The sequence below is a fragment of the Phyllostomus hastatus genome, unplaced genomic scaffold, assembly GCF_019186645.2.
Source record: "Phyllostomus hastatus isolate PE091 unplaced genomic scaffold, TTU_PhHast_1.1 phas_contig_58, whole genome shotgun sequence".
NCBI classification, from domain to species: Eukaryota; Metazoa; Chordata; class Mammalia; order Chiroptera; family Phyllostomidae; genus Phyllostomus; species Phyllostomus hastatus.
In genome coordinates, this window is record NW_025333916.1 from 23257631 (window position 1) to 23278278 (window position 20648).

The 20648-nt window shown below is 44.3% G+C and overlaps 1 protein-coding gene across 2 annotated transcripts in view; it reads left to right on the forward strand.

The window, feature by feature from the left end:
• Positions 1–20648, forward strand: part of ZNF366 (zinc finger protein 366) — a 61899-nt gene that overhangs the window by 27338 nt on the left and 13913 nt on the right. The window contains exons 1-3 of one of the 2 annotated variants that reach the window (XM_045848234.1): positions 5870–5971; positions 14907–16252; positions 19466–19657. In XM_045848234.1, coding sequence (XP_045704190.1) covers positions 14921–16252; positions 19466–19657 — 1524 coding nt within the window. In that variant the 5' untranslated portion in view covers positions 5870–5971; positions 14907–14920. Of the gene's footprint in view, positions 1–5869; positions 5972–14906; positions 16253–19465; positions 19658–20648 lie in introns of those variants that run through there. The other variant, XM_045848233.1, reaches the window with a different exon arrangement.

Consider the following 20648-nt stretch of genomic DNA (forward strand, 5'->3'; position numbering starts at 1 on the left):
TTCTGACCCCCACACTCCATTCCTGGTAGCCTGGGCGAGTAGTGGGAAGACAGCAGTGACTGCAAGTCACAGAGCTTTTTCCATCAGAATCTCTTCCCTCCCACCTCATGCTCACTCATGCCCACCTTAGTGAATAGGTTCTGCCATTTACATTCAACAGAACTTTACTGAACACCTCCCTGAAGTAGCTGTTGACCTCTGTTGGCCATAATAATCACTATAGAGCTGTTAAAATGCACCAATACCTAGACCCCCACCCCAAGAGATCCTGATGTAGTGTAGGTCTTGGGAGGCCCCCAGACATCACATTTTGTGTGTGTGTGTGTGTGGTGAGGGGAGTGTGGTATGTGTAAAACTTCTCAAGTGATTCTAATGCACTGATCTATAGTATTCAAGGCATTTTTTCTGGTGAGTATGGCAATGAATAGCATAGGCAGGGTACCCGGTCTCACAGAGGTCATGATCTAGCAGGGCAAGATAGAGAATACATGAATGAATGGCCAAGATATGTTGTGATATTTCTACCAGGACAATATGCTCGGGGCTATGAAAGAGAGAGCTGGGAGATGGGGAGATTTTGGTTTCTATGTAACCTAAAGGTACATAAAGTTACCTAGGTGAACAGTCAGGCCATCAATGAATGTCGTGGGGTCATACTTCCTCTTTGCCCATTAGCTCTGTTATGAACAAGGATGCCTGCTCCTCATTCACTGTGTTCCCGAAGCCCAGTTTCTACAGACTGATGGAATGAGGGAGACCCTCTCTGATCAGATAGCCCGGATAACCACTGTAACCAGAAGCTACCTCACAAGGCATGCCCACTCCCCAGTGTTTTAGTTCTAGAACTCACCCATCCTCTTCCCCTTTCACCTCATTGACCACCTCCTCTGAAGTGATATCCTATTGACAGCAGTATCTATCGAACACAATTTGCTGACTTGTCATTATGCCAATAGTAACAGCAAATTGAACTATACTTACTATGTGCACGCACTCTGCAAGTTACGTTATCTCATTTAATCCACTACCAAGGGAGCATTATGGGCCCCATCAATGTGGAAACCAAGACTCCGAAGGTTAAGAGACTTATAATGTAGCTTACCTTTTTAGACCTTCTAGGTCCCCTGCAACTCAGAGAATATCTTATTTTGTGCTCTCTAGCACACTTCCTCAACTAGGGGCAAGCTGCCTAAGGAAAAGAATTGCACTTTATACATCTTTGCAAGAGTGGCCCTTCTCTCCCCACTCCCATAAACCTTACTTGGGATGGCAATAAACTCATCAGAACTCTGCCTGTGGAGGCAGCTAGGCTGTCACTCCTGAGCCCCTGAACTTCGAGGAAGCCTTCAAGGCCCACAGGCCTCTGTGTTGTTGCTCATAAGCTCAGGCTCTTTTTATTTCAGTCTCAGGACTGCTCAGTGGGGTCCTTGCCTCTGAGACTCCTCTGATGGCCCCCAAAGCAACTCACAGACATTTATGAATGGTTCCTGTGGGAATTTTCCCCAAGGTCTATCTTATGGAAAATCCAAAAGAAACAAATTTTTTATGCTTTCATTTTTTTGTTTGTATTACTAATTGAATTTTTTAAAAACTGAGATTAAAACACCAAATAAGGAAGTCATTGCAATTCCTAGATTAAGGATCATTATTCTGAAGGCAGATTTGTGCTTTTTAATGTATTAGGAGAAACTAAACCTTTGAAGAGAATTCTCTCTCTTTTTTTTCAGCTTTCTTGAGATATAATTGACAAATAAAATTATAAGATATTTAAAGTGTACAACATAATTTTTTGATACACATATGCATTGTGAAAATATCTCCCCATCTAGTTAACCTACCCATCACCCTACATAATGCCCCCTCCCTGTTTTTGGTAAGAATATTTGAGTTGTACTCTCTCAGCAAATCTCAACTATCTAACACTGTTATCAACTACAGTCACCATGTTATACATTAGGTCCTCAGACCTTATTCACCTTAAACTGAAAGTCTGTACCTTTTAACAACCTCTTCCTATCCCCCTCCTTCCCCAGTTCCCAGTAACCACTTCTCTGCTCTCTGTTTCTAAGAGTTTGACTTTTTATTTTAATTCCCATATATAAGTGATAGCACAAAGTATTTGTCTTTTTCTATTTGGCTTATTTCACTTAGCATACTGCCCTCAAGTTTCGTCCATGTTGTTGCAAATGGCGGGATTTCCTTCTTTTTAAAGACTGAATAATATTCAACATACACACACACACACACACACACACCACATTTTCTTTATCCATTTATCCACTGATGGACATTTAGGTTGTTCCCACACCTTGGCTATTGTGGGATAATGCTACAATGAACATGAGAGTATAGTATTTCCTTGAAATAATGATCTCATTTCCTTTGGATATATACCCAGAAATGGGATTACTAGATCACGTGGCAGTTCTATTTTCAGTTTCTTGAAGAACCTCCATACTGTTTTCCATAGTGGCTATAACTCTATTTTTTTTACTATAACACACACACAGAGAATATGGTAATACTTGTGAGTGTGTGTGCATGTATGTGTGTTTATGCTCGAGACAGAGAAAAAAAGCAAGGATATGAATGTAGTTACATCTCAACGAAGAAAAATTAAGGTAGAAAATTGAGAAGTTACATCAAACTTCATTTCTGAAGTTGGATATCCCCTCCCTGCACTGATGTCCTTTTTGATTTTCAGTTAAGTGCCTAAGGAATAACACAAAACTGTCTGCATATAAGTCCTGTGATTATTTCCATTTCATAGAAGAGTGATTAAACCCTCAGAAGTGTAATCAATGGTGACCTTTCTTCCTTTGCATTCCAAGGAGAACACCATCCTCCAAGGAGGCTTTTGGGCCGGACCCGCTGCTGTAGCCGCCCTGCCCCGGCTCCATGCAGGCACTGGACAGCAGATCTGTGGCCCCTCACCCAAGCCACACCTTTCAACTGGCCTTTGCTCCCTTCTGAGACAGGGGGAGATGGGCACCAATGAGTCCTACTCTCATAACGTCTTAATGCTGAAAACTCAGCTTTAATGGGATGGAGGTTGATCTCCAATCCCAGTAAATGCTCTAGCAATGTGTGAATCCAACATTATGCTCCAGCAATAAAGAAACCACAGTGATCATGTTTGCTGCTGAAAATTTCTCCCCATGGCAAATTAATTCTTACTGATGCTGAACTGCCAACCAATGATATTAACTTACTAGATGGAAATACAGCCTAAATTCACATGTGCTCTTAAAGCCACAGACAAGCCTGTTTTAAAAAGCAGATATAGCAATGCACACTAGCAGAATCGCCACCAGGCAACGGCCCTGCACCGAGTGTCTCCATGGTGATAGGTATCATGTAAGATGCAGTGGGAGATAGAAGAATGTGAATCCCACATTGAAGGGAGCTTATTCACTGGCTGGGAAAAGAAAACATAACCACCAAATAACCAGAGTGTAGTTCAGGGGAAAACACTGTATTTACTTTTACCCAGGGCTCTGCTGATGATGCAATAGGACTCGAGCTAAAAGAGAGATAATTGGGCATAAAACTAGGGAGGGGAGACTTCCAGGAAGAATGGGATGGATCAATGGAAAATATATCCCTAAAAGCCTGCCAATCTAAGTAAAGGCAAAAAGGCATAAAAAGAATAGTGGAAGCTTGGGGATAAGAAGATTTTAGAGACTAGGGGAATTGAACTGGACTTGCTTATGAAGGACTTTGAAAGTCAGGGAGAGGAGTTTATATTTGATTTACTTTGTGCTTCAGGTGGGTTTATCCACAAGCCCCAGAACTCTGAATACACTTTCTTAACCAAGAAAAGGATTCATTTTCTCAAATAACAAGCAAACAAGTACCAAGTGGGTACAGTAGCTCCATATTGACACGTTACCTCTTCCCCTCTACCACACCTGTGGGAGGCATTGCCATTAACTGTGTAGCTTCTCAGTTCCAGTATGACAGTGCCACCTCCATCCAGCCTCATACCCACATTCCAGGCAGAAAAAAGAAAGGCAGGAAAGCATACGCGGGTGGTTTCTGCATCAGGAATGCAAAAACTTTCTCAGAGATTGCTAGTAGTCTTCTGCTTACATCTCCCTGGCCAGAACTGTGTCAAAGGGCAAGCCCTAACTGAAAGGATGTCTGGAGAAGCTAGTGGTTTTGCTGGAACATTGTCACCACAAGCAAAATCAGGGCTCTGTTTCTTAAGGGAGAAGGGGGAATGAATATTGAAGCAACAATTAGCTATCTCCACACTGTGTACCACAGCAGTCTCTCCACATTATTATTGCAGGTTGCTGAACAGAGTTGTCTTAGAAAAAATGATGAATTCCTAGAAGATGGATTTGGCATTAGTATTCGAGAGATATGGAAGGAGGGACAAGAAAGATCTGGAAGAGGGGATGGAAACTGGTGAAAGTAATCTAGGGGTGAGGTGGCAGCCAATTGAACTGAAGTTCTAGATATGGGAATGGAAAGAAAGAGAAGCTAATAGTCATTTCCAAGAAACAATCAACCAGATTTTGTAAAAACCATAAAAAATGAATGGCTGAGGTGGAAGGTGTTGGCAAAAGGACACTTTGGTCTCTCCTTCTTTCCATGGATAACATTAGCATTTGGGGTGAATGGGAGAGAACATACCAGAAAAAAGAAATTGATAAAGGAAAATCCAAGAATCAGAGACATGTTGAAACAATAACAAATCCTGGAGTATAATTACATTTTAACAAATAGGCACCTGAAGCTCATAAAAGGGGTTAGCTAAGTTCAAAGTTAGGGGATTCTGGTATGAATGTGTTCTTTCTTGGGAATCTGAGCATTGTTTTCCAGGGCCATTCTCTAACCACGACACACCAGGACAGCCTCGAGAATACACTTGTGTTTAAAAAGCAAGATGAACCATATCTGAAAAAATTATATTCCTTTTGATGACTAATCCTAAACAAACAAACAAAAAACATTCTGCCTATCTATTAGAGGAGAACAGAAAGAGAGGCATACAAGGAGAGAATTCCACAGACTTTTTTGTAGTTGTATCTGCTAGTTATTGTTGAAGAACAGGAAATCATTTTAAGACTAGAAAATTATTATAATTTGAAAACTTATTATTAAAAATTGAAGTAAGTGCCAGTCATTATACATGACATGAAAGACATGGAAAGATTTAGGCTTCCTGCTTTGACATTTTGCGATTCTGCAGTGGCATAAGTAGGTTTGCACTTTTATTTTAGACTGAAAGAAACTTTTAAGCAACCCAACTATCTTAGGGCCCGGGGGGAAGACCCAACACTGTCCCCCGTCCAACAGTCTCATTCTTCCCTCCCCGGAGTTCCTTGTCGGCACTGGGGAAGGAGCCAAGGAAAACCTCAGGGAGAAGTACAACAGAGACACTGGATTAGTCATGTTCGCCATGAGTGATTCTGTAATTACCGTGAACCTGCACAGCAAACTCATGTTTATCTGAATTTTCAAGGTTGAAAGAAATTTATTTTTGACTTACACACACCTGGCTTTCCTAATATAGTGTATGAAAGTTGGCCCCGGCTGTCAAGTCACCGAAGTCTCCCTCTGCTCTACAGAACACACTGACAGGGAAGGCGGGGGCCCTGGTTGGGGAAGAGGGAGGTTTTCCTTGCTTCCCTCACTTTCACAGCTATTCCTTCCCCTGTTTTGTGTTGTTTTAACCTAGGTTTTAATGATAAAAATGGAATAAAAGAGAATATCTTGAAAGAAAATATTTTATGTCAGTGAAAGAAATGTCATTCTTACTGTTCTTTCATATTCAGCAAATAACATACCTATTCAAGACTCTTCTATTGTAGCTCTTAGGACATATTTCTCCACATCTGTTTGTCACTTTCTTCTCCCAGGTGGTGAATTTCTTGAAACCAGTGTCCGGCTGATTAGACATTATCTTTCTGATCCCCAGCACAGTGCAGGCACAGAGGAGGCACCTGGAGTGGTTTCCCAAGTGAGTGCATTGGGGAGGCTTCTTCTAGTCAATCTTTTCAGTTGCTTATACTTATGTCCCTGATGATATAAGCCTGGGTCATAATGCTGTGTGCCCAACGTACAAACTACAGTGGACTCTGCCAGGGGCATCAAAAGACCTTGGGCAGAGAAATTGAGTTGTCCAAAGAAATGCTTTGAGAGCATTCTTAAAAAGGAGAGAATCCAATACTATTTTTGTCTGAATGTTTGCTGTTTGAAAGCCTACATGGGTTTTTAATTTTTTAATAGTATTTGAATAGTTAAGTCAGTCACAGTGTATGAAAGCATAAGTTGAAAGGCTATACAATTAAGTCTCCATCCAGGGAACTGGTCAACAGGAAAGGTGCCTTCCTATAGATTATGGATTTGGGAACTTGGCTGCCAGGCTCCCAAGCCTTCCTCCCCCAGCCCTACAGTGTCCCTCCCCAGGGGCAACCTGTATTACCAGATACTTGTATTTTCTTCCAGAGATACCCTATGTGTCCACGTATGTGAGGGAGGGAAAGCAAGTTAGAAAACGGTATTTGTCAAATAAATTTCCAAGTAATTATTGGGTTCCAACAACATATAGGGCACCAGGCAAGTTTTTGACTTCTTAATCAGATTTTGTTAGAAATATAAGATGCCCACCCACAAAGAAAGGTGATGAGCAGCACAGGACCCTATCAATGAGTGGAACATCAAGCAAATGTGACAGACCTCAGAGAAGTGAGGGATTTTCTTCCAGCTCTGGTAGAAAGGAAAGTTTTACCTCTAGGTCTCTATAAAGCCTCCAGTAGGCAAGGTTCTCTCCACCCCCTGCCCTGTAGAATCTTGAGAACCTTTCATTGATGTATCCAGTGAGAACTATCAAAGAGCCCTAACCAGTGTGGCTCAGTGGGTTGAGCGTTGTCCTGCAAAGCAAAGGCCACCAGTTCAATTCCTGATCAGGGCAATGCCTGGGGCATGTACAAGAAGCAACTGATTGATGTTTCTCCCTCACTTTCGTGTTTCTCTCCTTCTCTTTCTCCCTGCTTCTGCTCTCTACAAAGAAGAAGAAGAAGTATCAAAGAAATAAGGCAGTTGGCTGCTCAGGTAGACTTCATGGGATAGCAGTGCCTGGTGGGGTTGCCATGACTCAGAATTTGGTCTGTGGGTTTGGAGATTCATGAGTTCCATTTCATAAGAGCACTCACTTAATCAGGCTTAAGGAATTTTCCTTAAGGGTGATCTATGGACCTGAATATCAATGCCAATCTATTGATTTACAGGGGGTAGGAGTGTATTTTCTAATGACCAGAATGATCTTGTCCACTGATGGTAGACTACTTTATAGATCAAAGAATGTTGGAGAAATTGTTGTTTACTGAATGCAATCAGAGCCAAAGATTAGAAGACCTTGAAGGATAGCTTAATATGCCATCCCTGCCCCACAATATCTTTGCTGAATAGACTATATACAAGAAAAAAGCTGTCTTCTGCCATTACCTTTTGGATAGAGCATAAATTAATACTATCAATTCATATAACCCAGTTCCCTCTTTATAGGTCACATGTGTATTATTGGATGTATTCCATAGATATGAACTGATTAAAGGATGAGTCTGGTCACCTTGAGTGTTGGACATTTCCCAAATACTCTCTATTACTCTTCTTACAATGACATACAAAGTATTATTTTTTGTAAGTTTCTTTTATATTTTGAAACTTACTTTTAATGCTCATACAGTAAGATTCATCCTTTGAGTTGTATGAGTTTTGGCAAATAGAGAAATGTGTAACCACCGCATTCAAGATATAGAACAGTTCTTCACCCCCTCCACTGCAAAAAATACTGCCTTGAGTTTCACTTTCAAAATAGATTCCTTTTACATATGGCTAACCTCTATTATGTGTTGATCCTTATCACTTTTACTTGCAGACACTCACACTGGTCAGATAGTTCTCATTGCATATTTCCTGGCGTTATCTACCAATCATGAGGCCCCAGACCAAATACACTGTCATTCCCAGAGGTGGAGAAAATGAGGCTTTTAATATGCATGTGTGTGTATAGCTGCTTAGCTAGCAGTAGGTATATCAAACTTTACTTGATCTATGAACTTAAAACAAAACAAAAAATTTGATACATATTCTAAGGACATTTCCCCCAATGAAAGTAGGAGAAAAACTCTAACATTCCAGTTGGGACTCTATCCATAAGAGCTATAGCAGCTCTGAGCGTTGGGAAAGAGAACTGCTAAGTCATATCTACAATTCATTTCCTTCCTTTAAATGGGTCACAAGGACAGAGATAACCCCAACACACTAGCAGCTGCTCTGGTGCTCCAGTAATTGTACTCACTCCTGCTTTCCAGAAACTAGACCTAGGCATTAAGAACTTTCATAAGTGAAATATGCATGCATTTAACCTATGCAAGTGAGTAGCTGAATTTGTTGCTGTTGTTGAATAGGACTCTTTAAAAATATGTATATAAAAATGGTATATAAGCATGTTATTATGGACAATTTAAACAATGAAAAACTAGACATGACTTTATTATGTTTTGGTGGCATTTAGGAACTTAATTAAATAAATTATGTGAGTTCAATTGATTATTTCACCTCTGAAAAGGTCTCATTAATATTTCTGACCACCCAGGGGACTCAATCCATGCCATGGGTTGACAGATTAGCTTTTGTAATAAAGTGAGAGGAATTTTGGTTTATAAATTAAATCACATCCACAAGAGCATCCAGAAGGGCCCTGGGGTCTGGCTACCAAGCAACTGGTCACTTCTTCTTGGCTCTACCACTAACCCAGGGGATGCCAGGGCAGGCCATTCTTTGAGAACATATTTCTCTATGTTCCAGATGCTTAGAGAGACTGTCTATTCTTGCCAATCACAGGAATACAAGACTGAATGATTTTTTTTTTGCCAAATACCTGCAGATGAAGAAATCAGCAGTACAGCTACATATATATTAAGACAATTATGTTGAATTATTAGAACATTTAATTCTAAGACTCAAAGTCTCCTTCTGCTATCACAAATTCAGGAAGAACCAGGTGATACAATAAAATCCCACATTAGAAGAGTCTTAAAACAAGATCCTTGTGTCTGAACAGAGCGCTGGTAGTCTGTCCACATACTTCCCATCTTGCCTTCCTGTTGTCCTCCCACAGCTCCCCAAGCTTTGCTGCTCTTAGCACTGCTCCTTTTTCTTAAACTTTTCCTCAACTCTAACCTCTTCCTTGCTTCCATTTTTGTTGAGAGTAGACCACCTAAGTGAAGTGCCATTCTCCCAGATTAAAAGGGAAGCCAGTGTCTCCAATAGTAAAATGTAGCATTTTCCAGTGAAACCTTGGAAATATTCAGGGAACAAAGAATATGAGAGATTTTTTCCCCCATGAATTTCAGGATGAATAGAAAGGAGATAAATAGGTCTAGCCCTGGCATGCTGACTCACCATGACTCTTCCACTAGCATTTACTGAAATGACCTTCGATTCGAATGAGAACCACAAAATACCAGTAATTTTATCAGGGGAATATTTATATTTTGGTGCAATAGGTGAATTCCCAATTAAAGGGCATTATTAGAAGCAACCTCCCCCCCCCCCCAACAAATGTAGTTTCATGTTGGTTAGGACTTGCATTTCTATTTGGTCATTATGGTTCAAAGAGGAGATTTTGTTTTTGTTTTTGTTTTTAAAATTATTCAATCACCACTTCCTCATAACTAACTGTTATGAATAATACCTGTTAAAAAATACAATAAAAATCATTTTTTTTAAAAAAGAAGACATCCTGAGTCCCAGATTCCTCTAACAGATCAGCACAATATTTTCCTCCCTGAACAATTTGTTGCTGACGTAGAGCCTATTGGGTTTGGTGATTGAGTATACCTGGAAGAACACCAGGAACTTAAAACATTCTCTGAACATAGCAATAAAAATGTATGATTATTCTATCTAAGGCCTCTCCTTCCCCACCCCCATGTTAGTACAAAGGGTAAACTGCAACTAACTTCCTAAACATTTCCTTTGGGTGAAAGCATACATAAACCACTCCTGGTTTATATTTTACATTCTCAGTCCAGGGGTCTTTCTACCTCCTACTGCCCATTGGACTTTCTGGGTGTCTGTTTTACGACTGGGTTGCAGAACCTTGTGGCACTTTAAGGATGGCTCCCTAGCGTTAGTGAAGCCAGGAATCAGGGCCTTTCCCCGAATCTGAGGGTCTGTTCAGAGAATGATTCCCTTGGAAACCGAGGAGGGTAAGCAACAACACACAACAAAGTGTGTGTATCAAATTCTTCCCACAACAACTACCTGAGAATTTGTGACTGTGCCTGTGATCTGATTAGTGTCATCCCCAAAGTCACCTGCTATCTGAATAATGTAAGATAAAATCATACCTTTTATTTTTTCCTTAACTATTTTTTGTTATTCTATTGCAGTTGTCCCAATTTTTCCTTTTTTGCCCTCCTCCGCCCGTCCCTCCCCCTGCTCCCACAGTCAATTCCCACACTGTTGTCCATGTCCATGAAGTTCCATATGGAGACTTTAAAAACAAGGACCATTCGTTCCTTCACTTATCCCACAGCAGTTCACTGGTCCTCTACTTTGTGCCGGGCACTATGCGCGGGACTAGAAACACAGTGTGAATAAAACAGACCCAGTCCCTGCCCTCACAGTCTAACAGGAGTTGCAAGAGCCAGTGTTGACCCAGCACTGTCCCAGTGCCTGAGTCTTTGGGTTTGACAAATGGTCCTCCTGTTGCTAGGAAGGTGGCATTTGATATTAGATGAGGAGCAATTCTTCAGCTTCCCATAAACTGAATGAAATAGCTCATAGGACCACCCAATCCCTTTTGTCCTCACTTACCAAAGCCATTTGTTATTAATAAAGGCTCAGAGATATTATCTTCATAATAGGAAACAGAGCCATAGAGAAGGAATGAGGGGTATCTGCACACTGAATAAAGAGGATCACCCTGGCCTAACCCGCTGGCCTCACTGAGTGTGGTTCACATTCACTACTATGACAAGACTAACTCAGGGTAGATGGGCAAAGCCTTGGTTTTGAACTTGCAAAGCAGAAGCCCAGATGCCAGTTGATAGCGAAAAGAGCTTCAGTTTGGAAAACAGAGACTGTGTCAATCAGCATCGTCCATGGATCGTCACCTCAGCCATCCGCTCCTGTCCTCTCTTTCTTACCCCTCAAGAGACAGCACTGTTCAGTTTCACATACACACTCTAACATTTTAGAGTCTTCATCAACCCCATGGGGATAGCCCCACCCTTATGTCATAGATGACATTAGGTCCTCCCCCAAAACGTGCTCAGTTCCCACAGCTGTAACACAAAGCCCGTGTTCCAACCCAGACCCTCAGGCTCCAAACCAACGTGCTTCCCACTATTCAGCAGCTGTGTACTTTTATAATTCTAGTTCTTCTTTCTTTTTGCCTATTGTTTCAACATGTCCTAATGGGAAACTATCCTACAAACTACCGGTTTTCTGGGAGCAGTTAGATCATTGACCAGGGAGGGCCTGCAGCTCCCCTGCGGCTGCCCTGGCCTGTCCGAGTAGATCAGTGCTGCCCCCCAAACCTCTTCTGCTTCCCATAGGAATCTCATAACTGTCATGGATGTCTGCGGACCTCCTCTCAGAAATAGAGGGGAGCACGTGGGTGGCACACTTGGAGGCTTTCTGGGTGTCAATGAATAGTTTTGCAGAAGCTGCTCAGGGTGTCGAACTGGCTGATTTCAGGATAAATTACCCCCTGAGGAAGACATCTTTTCCCTGCTCTTCCCGTCAATGCTCCTCATCCCCAATATGGATTTGTTTTTGGGGTGCTTTTCTTTTATCTCCTGTGGCTTGGCCTTGGTACCCTGTGCTCAGAAGACAGGAATATTGATAAGTAGCAACAATGCTAGCTGATTTACCTCTTAAGTGGGCCAAGAGTTAACAGATCTAGTTTCTCAGCCTCTGTAGGGATTGGCCGTGCTCCTTAAGATTTTTATGCAGAAAGGGGCTGCTGTTTTAAGATCTGGGGAAATGTCCATGGATGGATCCCAGTGCTTTTTTTAAACTTCCTTTGTTAATAACTACTAATTTAGGGTTGAGGTATGTATATGCACAAGTTAAAAACTGGGGGAAAATTTTTATTATACTGAAATAAGGAGGAAATTAAAATGTACATATGTAAAGTCTCCGGGTTTGGGGGACATATTCTGCCATTTGTGTTAAAAAACATATTACTTCTGTTCAACAATCTTTCTTTGCTTTACTAGGTCAATGGTGATAAAATAAAAATGCAGGCACTTAAATAAGTATGCTTTTGAAATGGCCATTATATTATGTCACTCCTAATATAGTAAGATGAGTCAACTAGTAGACAATGTCACAACTAAAAACAAAAATGCTAAACAAAGGTGACAATCATGTGTATCAACTGAAATACCTTCAGTTTCAAAATTAGTGATCACATTCCTTTCCAATTAAGTAGCTTTCCAGTATAAGATACAAAACATAAAGATACCAGACATCATTAGTGACACGTTTTCAGATACCTTCTTAACAAACAATACACAAAAAATTCAATAAGTTCTGGCCCATGTTCTGACATTTATACTGGAGAGCTTAATTTTCCAGTCAAGCTCTCTAACATAAAGTAAGAATCAACTGACTCTTTTAACCAGATCTGAATAAAACAAACAGGATCCATTTGCATTGGGATGGGCTCTACTTTGGTTTGCCATAGTCACTAGTAGCCTGGAAGAGTTCTCTCCGGTCTGAGCAGCCTTTTTACAAATAAGGTCTTATCTCCAAAGGGTATAAATCCAACTGTGGCCAAAATGAAATTCCAGAAAAAGGAGCTGCCATTTTCCCTCCATTTTAATAGGACACATTAGCCTAGTCTGAAAGTGAATTATGTCTATAGATACAACAAATTCTTGGGGCAGGCCAGAACTTCTATAACACTGTAGAATTTAGGGCTCATGACTCACTGAATTGCAAGCCCAGTGACAATCTAGTAAATGTGAAAAATCGCCTGAGAGCTTCTGCCCTTTCTGTGCTGTCCTGGTCCTTTTGATAGTGACAGCACCACTCCCCTCATTTTGATACACCCCCCCCTAACACACTCCTAGTCTCATGAAGTTGGACATTTCATCCTCTGACTGCACTTGTCCCTTCCTACCAGTGCCTGGAGCTTGAGGCAGCCGTGGTAGAAGGCCTAGCATTTAGCTAACAATGTCAGAAAAGAGCAGAAGAAGGGTGGGGTGCAGGGCTGGGCCTCCCTCTTGGTGGATACGCAGGCTCTCCCTCTGCATCACTCAGCCTGGAACCCGGGGAAGGAAGACAACACGGACAGTGGGACTGTCTTCCCACTCACTTTATGTGCACAGTGATTGATGGATATGATGCTTTAGTTCTCTAACACTTTCACATAACAACTTTAAATGATGCCTAAATATTCATAAAATAAGGGCACATAATTTTCCCCTCAATTGGATCATCTGTGCTTAGAATTGGTAATCCAATGTAAAAAGTGCCATTTTAAAAAATCGTGCTACAGTTCTCAAACATCTCATAAACACACACATGCAATTTGGGAATATCTAGATACTTATGAAAACTATACTTACCTTACCCAGGACAACAGAAAACCCCTGGGAGTTGTGCACCTTCTCTCCCCTGGGCCCTCAACCTGCGCTGCTCAGCATGTAGCCATTCCCAAGGAGGGCCGGGGCCCTGAGTTAGTCCAGGACCCTACCCCAGCCCTCTCTCCAGTGACCTGAGGATAGACCTTACACCTGGCCAGGCTGACTGGCTCTGAGGAATCCTCTAATGAGCAAAAACGACCAATCCCTTTAAAACTGAAGAGATGTAGGTAGAAATAGCTCTCACTAGAACTGTGGAGTCAGCTACTTAGATCTTCCCACCAGTATCCAGGTGAGGAGGATAGAAAAATGGCGAGGAGACATATGAAAAGATCAGGCCCCTGGTTTAGACTGTGGCCCCACAGCCTCTCCCAGACACATGTGATGTAGGCAGCCAGGTGGCGGTACCTGGCTCAGCTAAGAAATGTCTGTTCTGCAGGAGTCACCAAAGGCCGTGCTTTATTCTGATGCCTGTGTGAAGGGGGAGAGGCGGCACGGTTTTAGAGACTCACAATCCTGGAATTTCCCTCCGCAGCTGCTTCAGGTGTTAGATTAAAATGCACAAATGCCAGGATGACTTTGTCACATTGGGTTACATGCTTTTCTTCATCACATTGATCTCGTCTACTTGATATATCCCAGCAGCACACCTTGCTTGGGGTAGATACTCAGAAAACCCAAGATCTGAGTTAATCGTTAAAATCCCCTGTCCAGCGTGTCCTTGAATATCCCCTTCCCCCAGCAACAAGGTCTGCAGATGCAGAAATCACTGGAAATCACGGGGAGCCCTTAGAGAAGGAACAACCTTAAAAGACACAGCTACGTCACCATCGGTGCATGTGATTCCATCTCAGGCTGAAGAGCCGCAGCAGAGCATGTCCCAGGTCTGACTCGTGCACAGAGTGGCTGTGGGACTTGAGTGCGCCACTCATCTCTGTGGGCCTTGGTGCCCTCCGCTTAAGTGGGGACAACAGCTCCATGGGTTCTCAGGTTTCTTCTTCCCAATCTAGTGTGCCCCACCCCCAGCCCCTGCCCCAGCCCCTCCCAGCTATGGTTCTGTGGCTGAGGATTTACTGGAGCCAGGTCGCACTCCAAGGGGCCAGTGCTCTCCACAACTGTAACCAGGTTTGCAAAGGGGGTAGCGTGCTATTCTGAATAGCCCTAGGATAAATGAGGGTCAGTATTAAGCAAGCATTACTCTTCATACATTAGTATTGACATCCAGCCAAAAAAACCATAATGGAAAAAGGATTTTTTTTTAAACAATAAGTTTCTTTCTCTTTAAAGGAACATTGCCAAGGATGCAGAAGGAAATGAAGATGATCAAAGATGAGGATGTGCATTTCAGTTTGGGTGTGAAGAGGTCCCCCTCCTTTCCCCACTACCTGCAGCAAGTGGCTTCCCGAGGGAAAGCTCCCCAAAGACACCCCTTTCCAGAAGCTCTGCGGGGGCCTTTTTCCCAGTTCCGGTATGAACCCCCTCCAGGAGACCTTGACGGATTCCCGGGAGTCTTCGAAGGAGGAGGGTCTCGGAAACGGAAGAGCGTGCCCACCAAGATGCCCTATAACCACCCATCTGAAGAAGCCGGTCTTGTCCTCCACTCCGAGGAAAGCAAAACCCACGGCCCCCCGAACTTCCCTCTGCTGTTTCCGCAGCCCCCGCGCCCCAAGTATGACTCGCAGATGATCGACCTGTGCAACGTGGGCTTCCAGTTCTACCGCACCCTGGAGCACATGGGGGGCAAGCCCGTGAAGCAGGAGCCCGTGAAGCCCAGTGCCGTGTGGCCCCAGCCGACCCCGGCTCCATTCTTGCCCACGCCCTACTCCTACTACCCCAAAGTCCCCCCGGGCCTCATGTTCCCCTTCTTTATGCCCTCAGCCTCCCCCTTCCCCTTCAGCCGGCACACCTTCATGCCCAAGCAGCCCGCGGACCCGCTGCTGCCCCGGAAGGCCGAGCCCCAGGAGAGCGAAGAGACCAAGCAGAAGGTGGAGAGGGTGGACGTGAACGTGCAGATCGATGACAGCTACTACGTGGACGTGGGCGGGGCGCAGAAGCGCTGGCAGTGCCCCAACTGCGAGAAGTCCTACACCTCCAAGTACAACCTGGTGACTCACATCCTGGGCCACAGCGGGATCAAACCACACGCGTGCACCCGCTGCGGGAAGCTCTTCAAGCAGCTCAGCCACCTGCACACCCACATGCTCACCCACCAGGGCACGAGGCCCCACAAATGCCAGGTGTGCCACAAGGCCTTCACCCAGACCAGCCACCTGAAGCGCCACATGATGCAGCACAGCGAGGTGAAGCCCCACAACTGCCGCGTGTGCGGCCGGGGCTTCGCCTACCCCAGCGAGCTCAAGGCCCACGAGGCCAAGCACGCCAGCGGGCGGGAAAACATCTGCGTGGAGTGCGGCCTTGACTTCCCCACGCTGGCCCAGCTGAAGAGGCACCTCACCACGCACCGCGGGCCCATCCAGTACAACTGCTCCGAGTGCGACAAGACCTTCCAGTACCCGAGCCAGCTGCAGAACCACATGATGAAGCACAAGGACATTCGGCCCTACATCTGCTCCGAGTGCGGCATGGAGTTCGTGCAGCCCCACCACCTCAAGCAGCACTCTCTCACCCACAAGGTACTGCGCGGAGCCTCAGCCTGGGGCGGGGGCTGGGCTGGCGGTGGAAGCAGGAGAGCCTGGGGACTGGGGCAGGAGGTCTGACCCGCTGCCCATTTCTGACAGGAGGAGCCGTGTAACCCTGGGCGAGAGGCTTCTGACTCCTGAACCCTGCCATCCTTCTCACCTTGAAATGGGCAAGCAAGAGGAGGCTAGCGATCAAGCCCTCTCCCCTCTAGCCCTCTCGAGTCTCGGATGGGTCTAGAAACAACATGGGTCGCTTGGAGAAGAGGGCGGGAAGGATGAAGGAAACAGCTGGTCTTCGTGCTCTTTGCTTCCTAGCTTCCTAGAATTTCTAAAATTCAGTTTCTGGAGACTTCATCCAGGGCACTAGCATGAGTGTGTCATCAGGCTCTATCTACTCAAGACCAGCTCTGTGTCTGAGATATGTTAATCAGAGCCTTTTTCTAGAGAATTCTCTTGGTCCCTTGCTGCTGAAGCAGTGGCTACCTTTCCCGCTGTTCTCTCCCTCACTGGGAGACCTGCTTCATAGGTGAGTGGCTCTGGAGACACAAAGGCTGCATCCAGCAGGGTCTGTGCTGCCCCTGTGGAGCCTCTGCCGGGTTGACGGTGGGGTGGTGTGGTTTGTGTTTAGGAGGCAGGAGAGAGCACCTTCTCTAGCTGGTTGGGTTTTATCTTCCCTCAGGCCAGGTCTTCAAGGAGAAACGCAGGCCATGGGTCTTCGTTCAGCCTAATTTGTAATCAAAGCCCTGGAATCATTCAGGATCAACTAAAATAAGGGACTTAACAGTGGTGTCCCTGAAATCGTACCCAGCTGAGCTGTCTTGGGGCTGCTTTGAAGCTTCTGAGAAGGGAGGGTTGCCCTGCTGACCTTTACCCTTACACCTTTGACCTCAAGTGGTTTTCTTGGCAGGAGAGACTTCCAGCAAGCCAGAGTTTCTAAAACATTCTTTAGTTCTTAAGGGTCAGTGGAGGGCTTTGCTCAGCCAAGATACCATTTATGTTTTGCCATAATGGGTTTTGTTTGATAGTTAAGTACAAAACACAGGGTATTTCTGGCTCTGCTGCAGAGATGAGCAATGTGGGTACCTCGTGGGCTCCGCATGCAGCTCCTGCCCTCCATGGGGCACCTGTAGAAAGCATCTGGAGAGGAGAGGCCTGCCACGTGAGGGAACCACCAACAAAGAAACCAGCCTGAGTTTCAGCCACCAAGGGGATCATTTGCTGATTTCCTACATGTGTGGAAAAGGAATCAAAAGTGCACTTCAAAAGTGCATTTTCTACTAAGATAGTAGAAAATGAAGTCAAAATAGCAAACAGCCTAGTATCTGAAATGAGTCTCATTTAAATTAGGAAACAAAATGCATTTAATAAAGGATGTCAGTGAATAGCGAGAGGTAGTATTTATTGAACACTTGCTATGTGCCAGCTGCTTTACTTTGCATTTAATTCTCTTCAAAAATGCTAAGAGCTGCTTACAGGTATCATTACTTGAAAATTGCAAATGAGACACTGAGGCATGTGGAGGTCACCCAAGATCTCGGACTCCAGCACCTGAGCTCTTGAACACTATTGACAAGACTTTCCTTTCTTCACCTCCTTCCCTCCCCTCATTCCTAACAACCCCAGCAGGCTCCCCCTCTATGGTTTCACTGATCCTTTTAAAGACACGGCAGCCTCCTGTGTTCCCCATAGTTGTGTCCAGGCTCCCATTCACGTGGGTTCTGGGCCAGCCCACATGTGAATTTTACTTGGAATTCTCTAAAGGCAGTGACAAGTAGATACCTCTTGGTCCCAGCACAACTGGATCATAGCCAAGTATAGAAATGATTTTTTTAAGAGAGAAGGGAAGGGAAGGGAAGAGAAGGGGAAAGAGAGGGAAAGAAACATCAAAGTGTGGTTGCCTCTTGCATACCCCTTACTGGGGACCTGGCCTGCAACCCAGGCATGTGCCCTGGCTTCATGATAATGAAAAAAATAAACCTCCTAAACGGATAATATAATTTCCTATATGAAAATCAACATTCTCCTGAGTTCTCATCAAGGACTTGCAGGCAATCGAACCTGCGACACTTTGGTTCGCAGGCTGGCACTCAGTCCATTGAGCCACACCAGCCAGGGCTAGAGAGAATCTTCAGAGCAATGATGCTGAAGTAAATTTTATAACCTAACAAGAAAATAGTTTTCATTAATTTCATAATTTTAAACTCTTGGTTTGAATATGCAATGCATTTTTAAAATTCATTTTCTTAGGAGGGTAATAAAATTGAGATCTTCTCATTTGCATAACTGTGTACTCATCTGCAATAATCAAGACTAGAGAGCATTCTAGCTGGGAGAAGTCCCCAGCTTCTTATGGCTCACCCCTTCGGTTAGAGATGAGGAGGCCTTTGCCAGGAAAGGCCACAAGGCTTACCTGGGGCTCTGCAGCCAGTAAGTGGCTGGGCAGAGACCTGACTTCACCCTTTAGTGCCAGGGCTCATTCAGCTGAGGACATCAATGCTTAAGTTATTCAAATACTTCTCCACGAACAGCAAGGAAACTAGAAAATCTCCTTTGGTCCTGTTGTCTAATTCAGAAAACTATCCTTCATCAAATTTCTCTATAAGATTGAAGCTGGCTTAGAAAGGAGGTTGCATACCCAAATCCCACAGAGGCCACTGTGGCCGGAGGGACCCAGAGGACCATCTCAAGAGGTGGTTATCAAGTTTTAATTTATTAAACTGTGGATATGAGTTGTTCTTCTGGGGTTTTCAAGTCCATTTGATGAGAACTCAAGGGAATGTTGATTTTCATACAGGAAATGTTATTATCAGTTTAGGAGGTTTATTTTTTTCATTATCATGAAAGCCAGATTATAGACTCATTTGGCATAGCATTGCACTTTGCTCTTACCAAAATCCTGTTAATCTCTGAGAGTCATCACTGTAGAATTAACCCCAGCAGTAGCAGCAGGAGCAACAAAAGCAATAGCTTTCTTTTCCTGTAACTTTGGGTAGTTTACAGTTTTCAGAAGAAAAAAAGAAAATTATGTAATCAACATTTTTCAAGAAAATCGTAATGCAAAAAGGTAAGGCCACACCATTTGGAACTAAACATCTATTAGCCAGCTCTTCATGGATTTACATGGCAGAGAGAAAAAACAAAGACAACAACCCTGATGAAAGCCCGTTACTTGCTAACCACTGCTTTTTGAACCTTGCCTCCCTCCAGGGCGTGAAGGAGCACAAGTGTGGGATCTGCGGGCGGGAGTTCACTCTGTTGGCCAACATGAAGAGGCACGTGCTGATCCACACCAACATCCGCGCCTACCAGTGTCACCTCTGCTATAAGAGTTTCGTGCAGAAACAGACCCTCAAGGCACACATGATCGTCCACTCCGATGTGAAGCCTTTCAAATGCAAGGTGGGCAGGGGGCCCTGGGAGAGTGCAAACAGGGAGGCCTCAGAGGGGGTTGTGCAAATGCCCAATGGGGAAGAATCTCCAGGGAACCTTCTTCACAGTTTCATCAGTGGGGCTACTGAGGCTCAGAGTGGGTCCACGGCCAACCCCAGGCTCATCTGTTGCTCTTTCCCTCTTTCCACCACACCTATGCTCACGCTGACCCTCAGCTGTGCAGCCAGGGCCCAGGGGATGGAGGCAGCCAGTGGGGGAAGGTCTGAGGGTGGAAGGCCCATTTGGAGAATGAGGCTGTTAAAGGGTGAAGGTGATGTGGTGAGCTCCTGTTCTAGGAAGGAACAATCCATTGTAGCCCTCTTCCCCTTACAAGCCAATAAGTAGAATATAGAATGGAGTTTCTATATTCTAGCTTCTAGCACTACCCCCACTCCCATCCCACTCCTCCCCTCCTGATACTTGGGCTGAATAATGTACTTTAAGGGTAGGTCTTTCAGAGAGGATGACAGAGATTCTGAAACTAGCCCTCAGATGACCTCAGGAATGCTTGCTTGGGCTGAGGAATAACCGAGCACAGTCATCTGAAGCAGTTTTCATTTATTTCTAAGGACCACAGAGCATCTTTGTGAAAATCTCTGTGTCACACTGACTTGGTTGGGTTTTTATTTAGTCAGCTGAGATAATGTGGGAGCTGCAGATGTGTAAAACCCAAGGCACTGACTGGTGTCACTCAGAAATGCTCGGCCTTCCCAGGCTGGCCCCCGCCCCCGCCCCAGCATTGTTTCCCTTCACTTCTAAAACGAAAAGGAATCTTGCTCACAATTGGGTAGTTTCATTCAAGGAATGTACTGACAACCGTTACCCAGGTCTTGAGGAGAAGGCTGAGGGAGAAGAAGAGAGAAATCATGTATCATTAGAGCCTTACTGTTTGACATGGAATTTTGCCTTCTCTCTGTTACTGCATGTCTGGTGGGGTCCGAATGACATTCTCAGTAGACCC